Below are 13,091 nucleotides of genomic sequence, written 5' to 3'. Positions count from 1 at the left end.
CCCACCGGGCGACGCGCATGCGCGGTGGCGGCCGCCGCCACCCCGGCGCTTGCGCAGTGAGGCCTAGGCCCGGCGGGCACCCTCGCTGCCGCGGGGCTCCGGCACCGGCGGAAGGCGGCGCTGCTGTCGCCGCCGCTGCGCGAAGCCCGCCCGGCCCCGACACAAAGACGAGGGCGGCCGCGCCTCCCGCCCGCAGCACCACATGGCGGCAGCGCTGCGGCCGCGCCTGGCGCCGCCCCCGCGGAGCTAGGCCAGGGCCGAACCGCGCCCCCTTCCTCCCCCCCCTCCCCCCCATCCCGGCCCCGCTCGTTCGTCCCCCGGCCGGCCCCGTCCGTCCCCGCCGCCTGCGGGAGGAGCGGAGCAGGGCCCTGCACAGCCCCGCCATGCTGTCCCCCGGCCGCCGCGCTGCCTGCCGCCCACCGCGCCGCCGCCGTCGTCGCCCGGCGGGGCTCCTGCCCGCTCTCCTGCTCTTGACGGCGCTGGGGGGCGGCGGCGGCGCCCTGCCCCCGGGCTGCAAGTACGACGGTCGCCCCAAGAGCGCCGGCAAAGCGGCGGCGGCCGCCGGCGGCCCGGTGGAGGTGAAGGTAGTTTGCAGCAACCTGGAGCTCGTTCAGGTCCTGCCTCCCGAGGCGCTGCCTAACCGGACGGTCACCCTGTGAGTACCGGACCCGGAGGGGGGTGGGCGGCCTTGGTGCGACGTGGACGGGGTGGGGGGGAGCGCCGGCCTGAGGTAAAATGGGGTCAGGCGCGGCGGGGGGGGAAGCGTGGTTGACCCCCTCTGCTGCTGGGGGAAGCCCCAGAGGCGGATCTTCGGGGGGGCTGTGCTTTTCGTATTTTCCCTTAGCTTCCCGGGGTGGTGGTTTGGGGGGGGCGTCCCGTTACTTACCCGTGGGGCGGGCGGCGGCGCGGGGGGGCTGCGAGGGGCGGGACCGCCCCTCGCAGCCCCCCCGCGCCGCCGCCCGCCCCACGGAGCAGCATCCCCACACCCCCCCCTTGCTCCTTCCTCCCCCTTGGGGCTGCTCTCCATCAAAGGGTTCACCCTGGTCGGAAAGCTTAGGTGTTCCTTTATTAAAAGTAATTCTGCTTTTTTTTTTTTTGTGTTGTTTTAACTTCCCTAAATTTATTTTTTTTAATCTCAGGAGAAGCTCAGCTTTGGAGTGTCGCGCTTTGAGGTAGTTCTAACAACCAAACGCAAATAGAGAGCGTGAGCCACTCAGCGTGCAGTATGCTAGGTGGGCCTGAAGTTTTGCGGTAGCAAAACAGCAAGTTGTTTGTTGCAGGTCGTGATAAAACCAGCCAAAGGGATTTATTTTGTTTCTTCTTTGGAAGAAAGGTCAGTTTACTTCCATGTAGCAGTAGGCGTGCTCTTTTTAAGTGGAGGCAATCCTAGCTCATCTATTTGAATAACAAGTTTCAAACAGGATGTGCAACTTACTCCAAAGTAAGAAATATGTTGCTATTTACTTAGATGTGAGTGTGCACATGTAAAGAAAAGATTTGCAAGTTGTTTTTCTTCCCGAGACGTTAATCGGTCACTCTAGCAAAGAAGTTTGTAGAATGGTTTGGGTTGGAAGTGAGCTTTAAAGATCACCTAGTCCAACCCCCCTGACATGGGCAAGGATGTTCGCAGCACTGGATTTCATCAGTTGGTGGTGCTAAAAAGGGAAACCTGTCCCCTCTTTAGAGACCCTTAAAGTGCCTGTGCTACCATGGGAAGACTGAAGTGCAACCAAGTAGTATGCAAGAAAGTTGGTTAAAAGAAACTGAATTATGGGGTCTAGCTTAAGATATTTATCTACTTAACTGGAAATCACCGGTTTGAAAGATCTACCAATAACCTGAGTTTAATAAGCATAGAATGTATATAGTTCTGTCATGAGAACAACAATCTGACTGCTGCTTTTGCGAACATTGACAGCACTGAAACACCAAGGAAGGGCTTCCTTCAGGAAGTCCTAGTGTGGTGTGGACCCAGTCAGCGGCAGATACGTGGATGTGGACCTATGAGAAAAGGGAAAGCCAAAAAAAGGGAGGTGGTTAAGGCTAAAGTAGTTGTTCTTGCTTGGCAGTCTGCAAGGGTTCAGAGAGTATTTCTAAAGTACCTGTGAGAAGTGACCAGAAATATTCATATGTGAAGTTTCTGAAGTAGAAAAGAAAACTAAAAGTAGAAGGTGACTGCTGTTTGATCAACAAATCCATTTTAGTCTTTTTTAGCCTCCAATGCTTTACAGCTGATTAACTTAAAAATAGAGTATTATCCATTAAAATTTTGATAAAAGTAGGTGTTAGTACAGTTGATACGCTGAAGTTGACTGTGGGGGTCTTTTGATTCAAAAAACTTGGAGTCACAGCTCTGCTGTGAAAGACAAGCAGATATCAAACACAGCAGCCTTGCTGTGAATGGACCTTTGTTCATAATTGCAGTGACAGAAGAATTTGGAAGAATGGTTCATTTTTCATCTTTATTTTCATACTCCTTCATTATCTAGAGTGTATCTAGAGCATATCTACATACAATAATTAGTTGCTTTCAGTTTTAACTGGCCTTTGAAGTTAATGATAACTTCTGAAACATTTGGTTTTCCCTTTTAATAAACGTAGCAAGAAACAATGTGATTTTTTTCATTGTTATGAGTGGTAACTATCATAACTGTGTTGATACAATTAACATGAACACACACTTTGAAATTTTACTTAAATATGAGGCAAAGATTATTAAACCAATGCTGCTTTTTCTAACAGAGTGGGCACAATAACTGTTGTGGTTCAGGATCTTTCAAGTTTGTTGGCTCTTGAGGCATGACTTTCATATCTCTGAGAGAGTTTGTTTTTGTGGTTGGGTTTTTTTTTGGTGTGTGGTTTTTTTGTGTTGGCTTTTTTTTTTTTTTTTTTTAATTTGAATCCATGTTAACCTGGTTAGAAAGTTTTGGTGATTTATGGGGTGTGTTGCCAAGTGCCATTTCATTAACATGTTGATTAGTAGTGGCTGGGTTAATTGTTATCTAATCTTTTGCCAAAAATTACTTTCTTTTCCAAGCTGATACTTAGAATTGCAGCACTTGGTGGATAGTGGAAGGTTGTCTGATTAGAGTCAAACTGCCCTGAGTTATCTTGAATCTTGATTCTTGTGGGATTCTTCTATTAAGATAAGTACTAGTTCTGTTATATCTTTGTGGATTAGTGGATCATTGCAGAGATAAGTAGCTGAAAATAGATCACTGTTGTGTAGGTCAGCTGCATTTTAATTCAGTTAATTTTCTTTTATGTTGACTTTTTGTGCAAACTGATTTTAAATATGACTACCTATATAATTTATATAAACTTTTGGGGTTTTGAGGGAGCTAAGAATGACTCAAATGAAGTGATTATATTAATTTTAGAAATCCTGATTCCATCCTTATCATTGATTAAACTCTTATTCAGTAGATCAGCTGCTGTGCACTTAGCATTTACAATTCCCCCCCCCCCCCCAATATATTTGAAGACAAAAATCTCTAAAAAGTGAGGAAATAAGGGAAATAGTGGAAATTAGGATAAACTAGTAGCATCTGAGGATGCTGACCAGGTTCTTTCATTCTTGCACACAATTATAGTTAGTGATTAACAATGATATTGATAAGTTGGGGTAGGTCACTTAGTTTACAAAATGCCTTGGCCTTTTTTTGCCACAAAACATTTTATTATCCTAGTAATTTAGGTCAGGAGTATTTAGAACCTTTAGTAACAATTCAGAAAAAATATCCTAACTTGATTTCAATTGATAAGAGATAAAACAAGTTTGTTTCATGATTGAGGAAGGAAAGCAAACACTGGAGGAAGACTATTAATGGGAGAATAAGTAATGTTTAGGATTTCTGGCAGTACTGTAAATTGACATTCCTTTAGAATCCAGGTAGCATTAGCTGGTGCTTTACTGAGCAGTTAGGTCAAATTCCAAGGTGAATTCAAGTTTAGTTATAGCTAAGGAAGGGACTTTTTTGTAGCCTTATGTAATAAAAACCGATTGGGATACAAATGAAGGGTGTATCTACATGAAGACCATAGATGGCTTTGACCTTTGTAGTTTAACCAGCCAGATGAGATGCTTTTGGTGTGAAGATAATGTAACTGGGTGAACGTGACTCGGTGCTTTGTCTGACATGCTCTGTATTTCAGTAGATACTGAAGCTGTGGCCGCGATTTACATTTAAGTGAGGAATGCACTATACTCTTGTAGTAGAAGTCTGAGATAAGATATCCATTGGTGTTGTGTTTCTTTGATGCAAGCTCAAATGATGTCATAACTTGGTGGGTATTAGCCGTTACTTCGTTCTTTGGAAGAGAATGTGTAATCCTACTGAAGACAATCCCGTGAAGTTGTAGTCCTAACTTGTTATTGAGAATTTTGGTTACCTGTTAAACATAGGTTATTCTATAGGAATAAGAATCTAAATAAATGGAGGAAAAGCATATATACTCAGTAAAGAATCATGTTTCTGAATCAGGAGCCTTACTGCAAACGACTTTGCTTACCCACATATCCTGATAGGAACGTATGAGTATCAGTGTTTGCACTTAAAAGTGTTAGAATTTACAAGCCAGAGCATTAGCCTGGATTTGTGTTCAGAATTGTTCAAAGATATGTTTAATTAGGTTGCTGTTGAGAAACGTCTTAAAATGTCACAGGTTTTGTCCAGCTCCTAAATATAATCATGTCAAACTACATCCACGAGTAGTCCATCAGTAGTTTTAGCTAAGCAGCTGAAAGGCATACTCGGCTTTCCAGATATCTGCACAGCCTCTCCGTTTGTAACACAAATTCCTAAATTCCAAAAGTTTCAAAGCAAAACGTCACTCAAGTGACTACTCAATACAAGTAGTCACTTGCATTACAATGTGTGATTACATTGTAATTACCTGAATTACGTGTAATTATATGAGTAATTTTTTCCTTCTTACAGAAAAAGGACTTCAAGTTTTAATATTTGTTTTCATTTTATGTATTGATTTATTTTTAATATTCTTTCCTTTTTTTGAGGCGTGATCTGATGCTTTGCTAAATTGTTTTCATTTCCTTTGGTGGGCTGACCCTGTCTGGATGCCAGGTGCCCACCAAAGCTGCTTTATCACTCCATCTCCTCAGCTGGACAGGGGAGAGAAAATACAACAAGAGGCTTGTGGGTTGAATTAAGGACTGGGTGAGATCACTCAGCAGTTAGTGTCACGGGCAAAACAGACTCAACTTGGTGAAATTAGTTTAATTTATTACCAATCAAGTCAGAGTAGGGTAATGAGAAATAAAACCAAATCTCAAAAGACCTTCCCCCCACCCCTCCCTTCTTCCCGATCTTAACTTTACTCCTGGTTTTCTCTACCTCCTCCCCTGCAGCAGCCCAGGGGAACGGGGAAATGGGGGTTGTGGTCACATCAGATGTTGTTTCTGCCACTCCTTCCTCCTCAGGGGGAGGACTCCTCACGCTTTTCCCCTGTTCCAGTGTGGGGGTCCTTCCCACGGGCTGCAGTCCTTCAGGCACAGACCGCTCCAGCATGGGTCCCTCGTGGGTTCACAAGTCCTGCCAGAAAACCTGCTCCAGCGTGGGCTCCTCTCTCCCTGGGTGCACAGGTCCTGCCAGGAGCCTGCTCCAGCACGGGCTTCCCATGGGGTCACAGCCCCCTTTTGGAACCCACCTGCTCTGGCGTGGGGTCCTCCCCGGACTGCAGGTGGAGATCTGCTCCACCGTGGACCTCCATGGACTGCAGGGGGACAGCCTGCCTCACCGTGGTCTTCCCCACGGGCTGCAGGGGAATCTCTGCTCCGGCGCCTGGAGCACCTCATCCCCCTCCTTCTTCACTGACCTGGGGGTCTGCAGGGCTGTTTCTCTCATGTATTCTCACTTCTCTGTCTGGCTGAAGTTGCCAGTTTTGGTTTTTTCTTCCCTGTTCTTAAATAAGTTATCGCAGAGGCACTACCACTGTTACTGATGGGCTCGGCCTTGGCCGGTGACGGGTCCATTTTGGAGCTGGCTGGCATTGGCTCTGTCAGACACAGGGGAAGCTTCTGGCAGCTTCACACAGAATCCACCCCCGTAGCCTCCCCGCTACCAAAACCTTGCCATGCAAACCCAATACACCTTTGTTTTATTTAGTTGGGCCTTTCTTTATTACATGTTTGGAAAAAAGTGTTTACCAAAACATTGACAAACAGAAAGTATAGGCATAGTAAATGTCTTCTGTGGAAATTTGCCTCTTCTTTTAAAGTACATTTCCATTATTAACTGGAAGGTGCTATTGACAGCTAATCCCTTTTTAGGTAAAACAGTCTAAAATAGACAATTTTAAGTGTTCAGTACTAATAACTTGGGCAGTGTTAATATTTTTTTGAAGACACAAAAGGCTAATAACTCCAATTAAAACTTACCTTAAAATTTTCTTCAGTCATGGATACATGGACTATGCAAAATATATTTTACTCATGAACACATGGCACTACAGAGACAGTACTTGAGAATTGTCATATCCACAATTTAGTAATTCACAAGTACTCGTACATGCCTTTTTACCAGTGACATCTGACTCCTAAAATCAGTAGTGAAGTTTCATTTTCTGACAGGCTTCTATTCTAGTAGACCTATTCAGTATAAATCTATCAGATTTTGTGCACGTCTTTTACCTTGTTGAGATGACAGCAATCCACATTCGAAATCAGATTCATGCTTTGCAGTATGCCCTGTTCCAACACTGATTCATTATTGTGGGGTTATTATTATAGCATATTGAATACATACATTCATCTTTTATGATTGTGTACACTTTTGTGTGTATATGAGTATTGCAAGAAAATTCTGAGGTCACAATTTGAACAGTGTTTTCTTCTAAATTGCAGTATTTTGTTCTACCCAGGTAACTATTCAGCTTTGGAAGACGTCATGTTACATTGTTAATACCTATCCAGTGGGATACCCAGTGAAGTTTGAATAGTGTTCTCTTGTTTCTTTTAGTGTTGCAGTAATGGCTTTAACATACATGGTGCGTTGTAATTGGTAGTAGTCTTCATGCAATACTGATTGTATCAATGCATGCTGATTTTTTTTCTAAAGATAATTCTTCTATATAAACATTTTTTTTAATTGTTTTAGGTGCCTCTCACAATGAGGTTATTGTACTTTAGATTAAATACCTGAAGTAATTAGAAATATGGCTTCTGTACCATAGATAAAAGTGTAGGCAGTTGTTACAAGCTTGGGGCTTAGATTTTGAATGAGAGCTATGTATTGATTACTGCTGAGTTGAAAGTAAGGGAGGAGGACAGCAATAAGTTCTGCAAAATTCTGGAGAGCAAATTAAAATTTTTATAATGAGTACAAATTAATTTTTGTAATTCTCTGAGCCACAATATTAATGTAGAATTGCGCAATACCTTTATTCCCATGGAGATATCCATATAAGCAGTGCCCTTTATGTGTTCATTAAGTGAGTATTAAATGTTCAATGCATTATGCTTTAGGTAGCCTTAAGAAGAGAGATTTTAATCTTCAGGACTAATCCTTTTTTCTTCTATTGTTGTCTTTTATTGATCAGTAGTACTCCTGTTTTTGTTTTAGTCCGGCAAAGTATTAAAATTTAAAAGTTAATGCCAAGAGTTAAAGAAATAGAACTAGAATTTGTGCTGCAGTGATGAAAAATGAGTAACTACATGTGTCTCATTCATTTCTGCTTGCAGTTTGTTCGTGTTTCAGAGGTTATTTTTGTAACTTAAAACAAGTATGGAGCTGCAAGGTTAGATTTTTCAGAATTTAATTGTTCCCATATGTACTTTGCATGTGCCAGATATGTTGCAGGTTCATGAACATTTGTCATTACTTACTTTAGTCTGTATCTTCACTGTAATAGTATCTACAACTCTTGACTCTCTACAGTTTAAATGCTTTCTTTGTACCAGTAGTTAATCCATTATGATTCAAAACAGTTGAACATTTCTTTTCATTAGTGATAATAAATTGTTTTAAATTCAAGAACTTCAGATAACTAAAGTATGTTTTAGTGAGTTTTGCTTTCTGCAGTGAGATAATTAATGAATTTGAAATATTAATTTGTAAAATCTTAAATACTATATTAAATATCTTTAGTCTTTTAACACAGTAAATAGGTGAGAATTTTATTTTCACCTTTGGATTTCACTGTTGGGCTGTTTAGCAGTGAAAACTGCAATGTCTTGTTGCCTTTAGAAAACCACAGTGGCACAGATCGTATCCTTTAATTACTGTTTATGTGCATTACTGTGTGGTGACTCCTCCTTTGGTAATGACACAGGGAATGTCCAGGGGTGCAGTACAGTACTGTCCTGCAGATCTCCAAGCTGCCTTAGAGTGAATGGGATGCTAGTGCACTGCAGTACAGAGCAGCTAGGTCCCGAAGTAGCATAGTTGCTTTCGTGGTGTGTGTGGTCCAAGCCAGTCAGACAGTTCTGGCAGGGCTGCAGAGTTGTCACTTTTAGAGTAGGAACTTGACCTTTTTGGCAAGGCAGACCAACTAAAAGCTTTTTTGGGGAAAAAAACCCAACCAAACATAATAAATGCAGATTGATTAAAGATGTTTAAGAAATAGGCAGCTTAATTGACAATTCTGTCTGCACTGGACAGTGTATTCTAGGATTCATGCAGACAAGTCTCCAGCATTACAGCTCTAGGTGGCTGTGGGCTGTGCCATCTTCAGGTGCTTTGTCCAAGAGTACAATCTGTGTGCTGTGCTAGGTCAGTTCAATCTAGGGAAAAAAAGAGTCTTTGAGGTAGAGGAAGGGAGGTTGGGGTCTAGACACAGAGTGAAGAAGGGCAGGGAGAATGGATTAAACGGTAGAAGCTACTACTGGGAGTCGGGGAGGAGTTGAGATGGGAGTGTGTGTTTCTTTGAATGGATGTGTTTGTTATGGAGGTGGGAAATCAGAAGGACTTCAGAGGGAATGGAGGCAGCACAGATAAGCTGCTGAAGGGTGAGTGTAACTGGCTTAGCGTGAAATGGGCAAGAATTCTCAGAAATTCAGCAGCTACCCACAAAATCAGTAAATGCAGGATTAGTGACTGGATGCCAGTAGGAGCAGATGGATCATACAAGGAAATGGTAGTGGTATAACACAGTCTGAAAACTCTTCTGGTATGGTCCACATGGTGCGCTATTTCCATCTGAGGAGATGAACATACAGGCTTCTTTCTGTCAGATACAAGAACTCGTTATTAGCCCATGTTGCTATAGAATAGGTTTTACCTTGAAACTTAGGATCAGGCAGAGTTTGCAAGTTATGCTCAGATTTCTGAAAGCATCCTGTAAGACATCCCAAATGACTGATTCTAATACCTCAAACTGTTGTTTTAGGATAACAGCCTCTGGTGTTAACAGGAATTTAAACCAATTCTCAAAATTGTGTGTTGATGGGCTCATTAGTTTCCATGGGATGCAGTGAGCTGACCTTACAGCTCTGTGCTGGAGAAGGGAGATCCCCTTCTACCCGCTCTTGGTGCTTCTGACACAGGAATGATCAGGAGCAAGGGCAGGGGAGAGATCTCCCCCTCTGAGTGCTGAAAGTTACATCCAGATCCAGCTGCCTGTAAAACTGTACCCTGAATTGGAGCTGTTTTTTCCTGTCCCTTGCTGCTGTACTAGCGTTTGTCTGGCTCCGTGCCTGGTCAGTTCAGGGAGCTAAACTATCCAAAACCTGTTGACTTCTGTAGGATTAGGCTATAAATTTTTGTGAAAATGTATCTTCGTGTGCCAGCAGTTGATGGGAAGTGCTTGCTAACGTGTCTAGACAAAGCACTTTCTAGAGAGCACATACACCTGATAGGAAATGTAAATACATGTGAGACTGGGTGTGGCAGTGTATGCTATAATTAATACTACTGTGATATGACACATAGAATGTATTGGCTATATCAGCTTAAGTTAGGTGAGTCTGGCTAGCCATCTCTGTGTGTGCAGTATTTCTTGTGAAGGGAGTTACTCTTTTATGTGTATGTATGGAGGTTGGAGGCGTAGGGTAAACTTGCACCAAACCACAAGTCAGTGAGAATCCTAAAAAGTGTACATGTGGTAGATAAGAAGTGGGAAACTCAGGAGGCAGCAGAAGGAAGAGGAGGAAGACAGGAGGGTTACTACAGAAGAAGTCAATCATCATCTCTTAAACTAATGCAGATGCTACAGATAGGAAGAGGTAGGGAGAGAGAGCTTGGAGGAAGCTCCCCAGAATGTAATGGTCACAAGGGTTAGGATACCAATGCTTTTGGTTAGCTTTAGAAACAGCAACTCAGAGTTAGTGCTGGAACAAATTGGATATTGCTGTGTCCTCTTAATTTCTCTTAGGTAGGCTTTCCAACCCGGGATAGGTACTAGAAAGAGAGGTTTGGTTGGTAAGGCCATAATTTCACAAGAAATTATTTTGATAGTAGTATCATTTTCAGCAGCATTGCTACTCATTCTTGCATTCTGTTTTGCCTCTCAGTTCTGTCCTTTTTTCTAGGATGATTTTTATTTAGTACTTTTACATAGGAAATTCACTGAGGTACTTCAGTGATTGGCACTGTATTTCACTAGAAATAAAGAATTTCTGTCCTTAAAGAACAGTTTATCCTTAAAGAAAGGCAAGAAATAAAGCATGTGGCCACATACTGAATAGCAAGAAAAAAAATATCTTTAATAGCAGTGCGTGAAGTGAGCATTGTTGCTTGAATGCTGCAGAGATTGTATAGAAACAAAAGTCTGTCATTATAGCATATGAAGTTAGCACATTCCCAGTTAAAAATTAAGTAATATAGACACAGTTTTAATTCTGTAATTTCATTACTTCTGAGTGTTTTAGTTTACAATCTTAATATTGTTTAATATGCCTAATAATGAAATAGCACAGGAAGTCTTTTATCTGTTGCAAACTTATATTTTGCAAATGTTTCATTGCTAAGCTTCCTCAATTATAATGTTATTGTTAAATTGGAAAATAGTCTCCTTTTGTTATGGGCTTTGGAAAAAGATTCATAATTCTCTGTATATAGCTTGGGTAGTGTTTTCATTTCAGGGTTACTTTTAGGGAAGTACTACTGTTCATGTTCTGCTCAGTCCATTACTTCTTTCCCTTTGACACCAGTAACTCACTAGAAGGCAAAATACTGACTGTTGAAAAATACTGTTTTTTATATCCTTGTTAAATCACAGCTTCTACAAGATAAACTTCAAAAAATGTATTTTTTTTGCGTGTTCACGGCTTTCAGCAGAAAGCATTTTTCTTACTTATACAGATTGTTATTTTAGTCCAATTTTTGCTGGTGGCCGCTTTCTCGGTCCTTAGAGTACACAGCCATCATCATGAAATGATCTGATTTATTTTCTATTTCCTGGCTCTCTATTTGAGTCTGTTAAAACATGTTCTGGAAGCTACTTCAGCATTCACCTAGAAGTTACGCTGTCTCCCAGTCTTTACACAGGCTTCCTGGAGGCCATTTTGACTATTTTGTAATAGTGTTAATGGATATGCGTGTATTTTAGTAGTATGCTATGAAAGGATTCATTTGTGAAGTTTGGAGATGCATTCTAAATTCCTGTCTAGTTGACTGCTGTCTTAGTGATGGTTGTTTTATAGCTGACAAACCAAAATTGTTTCATAGAACAACACTTTTTTCATTTGGTGCTTATCACCTTATTCTAATGGTAAAAACTAATCAAGCCTTGATACACCCCCCACCCCCACCCCCCCCACCCCTGCTGTATCAAAAAGAAAAGGATGATTACATCACCTTTACTATCTGTTGCTAAAACTCTTTGTAGTACAAAAGACAGACTTTGGGTTTGACTGCATAGTTATGTTTTGCATGCTAGCAACTGGGCATCTATTGCTAAAGGTCTTGCCAATTAGTTAGAGCCAGAGTTGAGTTTCTTTGCAGAGTTTTTCCAAATTCTTCTGCCACTTCATGGCGCAAAATGCAAACAGGGCTTTCAGATCCAAGCTATGTTCAACATAGTAACATTTCACCAATGTTCTTGGAATGGGTGAAAAGCTGGGGTGGGTTTTAGGGTTTTTTGGGGGGGTGGTGGTATCTTTTTTTTCTTGAGCTACAGATCACCTCTTTGTCTCTACAACTGTTCTGCTCAAAGGAGAGGGAAATGCATTGCTTTAAGGTGACTTGAGACATTGTCCATAATGCTTTCTAGAACCTACTTTTCAGCTGCCTTTTCTTCCAAGTTTTTTGTGTTAATTCCCATGGCTGTGTGTTTGCATGTGGTAGTTCCAGATTTTATTTTCAGTTATGTAAGGTTTGGACAAGCAAAATGCATTTGTTCCAAGCAGATATTGTTGATCATTAAAAAAAAACAACCCTGATCTGGAGCTTCTAAGACATACGGAACAGCAATGATGTTAGGCTCTGGAAACCCCTTCATGACATCTCCGGGTACGTCATTTATGTTGCAAAGTCACTTGTTAAAGAAGAGTTGAACAAGATGGGAATGAGTGGAGATCTGTAGCTCTCTACTATTTTCCCTTTAAACTTCATAATGACAGAAAAGTTCATGTATTTTCAGCATTACTTGCCTCTTAGGAAAAATTATGGTCTTAAACTGGTAACTTAAAATTATTATTGATCACAAATAATTTTCTGTGTCTAAGTGGTACATAATAGTTCATCATTTCAGTGTACATTAATGCACAGAAATTGTGAAAGTGACTATAAAACATCTACTGTGAGGTGAATGCTTTATCGTGTTTTGTCTTCCTATGCCACATCCCTTAACACTTCTAATAATGTATAGACTAAACATATTAGTAGCAAGTTCTAAACTGCATTTTTTTTAAAGATTACACTTACAACATTTTTAAGTGTGATGAAATGTCTTAGGTTATATGGAATGTTGTAAAATCTATCATTTATTGTACTAAACCTTTATGGTTGAGCAACTAACAGCCTCTGCAGAGAAAATACTAAATCAGCCTGACTATAATTTGTACATCACACTCCAGAGAGAAATTTACCTAGTGCACAGATATTCAAAGGCTTCTACTTTAGGCCTATTATTTTACAGGCAATGTCAGAAAACTGGGGTGGGGGGGTAGTGTTGTTTTTTTTGTTGTTTTTTTA

General features: G+C 41.5%; 1 protein-coding gene across 1 annotated transcript in view; it reads left to right on the top strand.

Moving 5' to 3' along the window:
* The first annotated feature begins 335 nt into the window (after nt 1-335).
* The window catches only part of ADGRA3 (adhesion G protein-coupled receptor A3), a 64,544-nt gene continuing 51,788 nt past the window's right edge, over nt 336-13,091 (top strand). The window contains exon 1 of the mRNA XM_075023854.1: nt 336-655. Coding sequence (XP_074879955.1) covers nt 384-655 — 272 coding nt within the window. The 5' untranslated portion in view covers nt 336-383. The remainder of the gene's footprint in view (nt 656-13,091) is intronic.

The sequence above is a fragment of the Buteo buteo genome, chromosome 1, assembly GCF_964188355.1.
Source record: "Buteo buteo chromosome 1, bButBut1.hap1.1, whole genome shotgun sequence".
NCBI lineage: Eukaryota > Metazoa > Chordata > Aves > Accipitriformes > Accipitridae > Buteo > Buteo buteo.
Note: the sequence above shows the minus strand (reverse complement) of the source record. Positions and strands in the feature narration are given on the sequence as shown.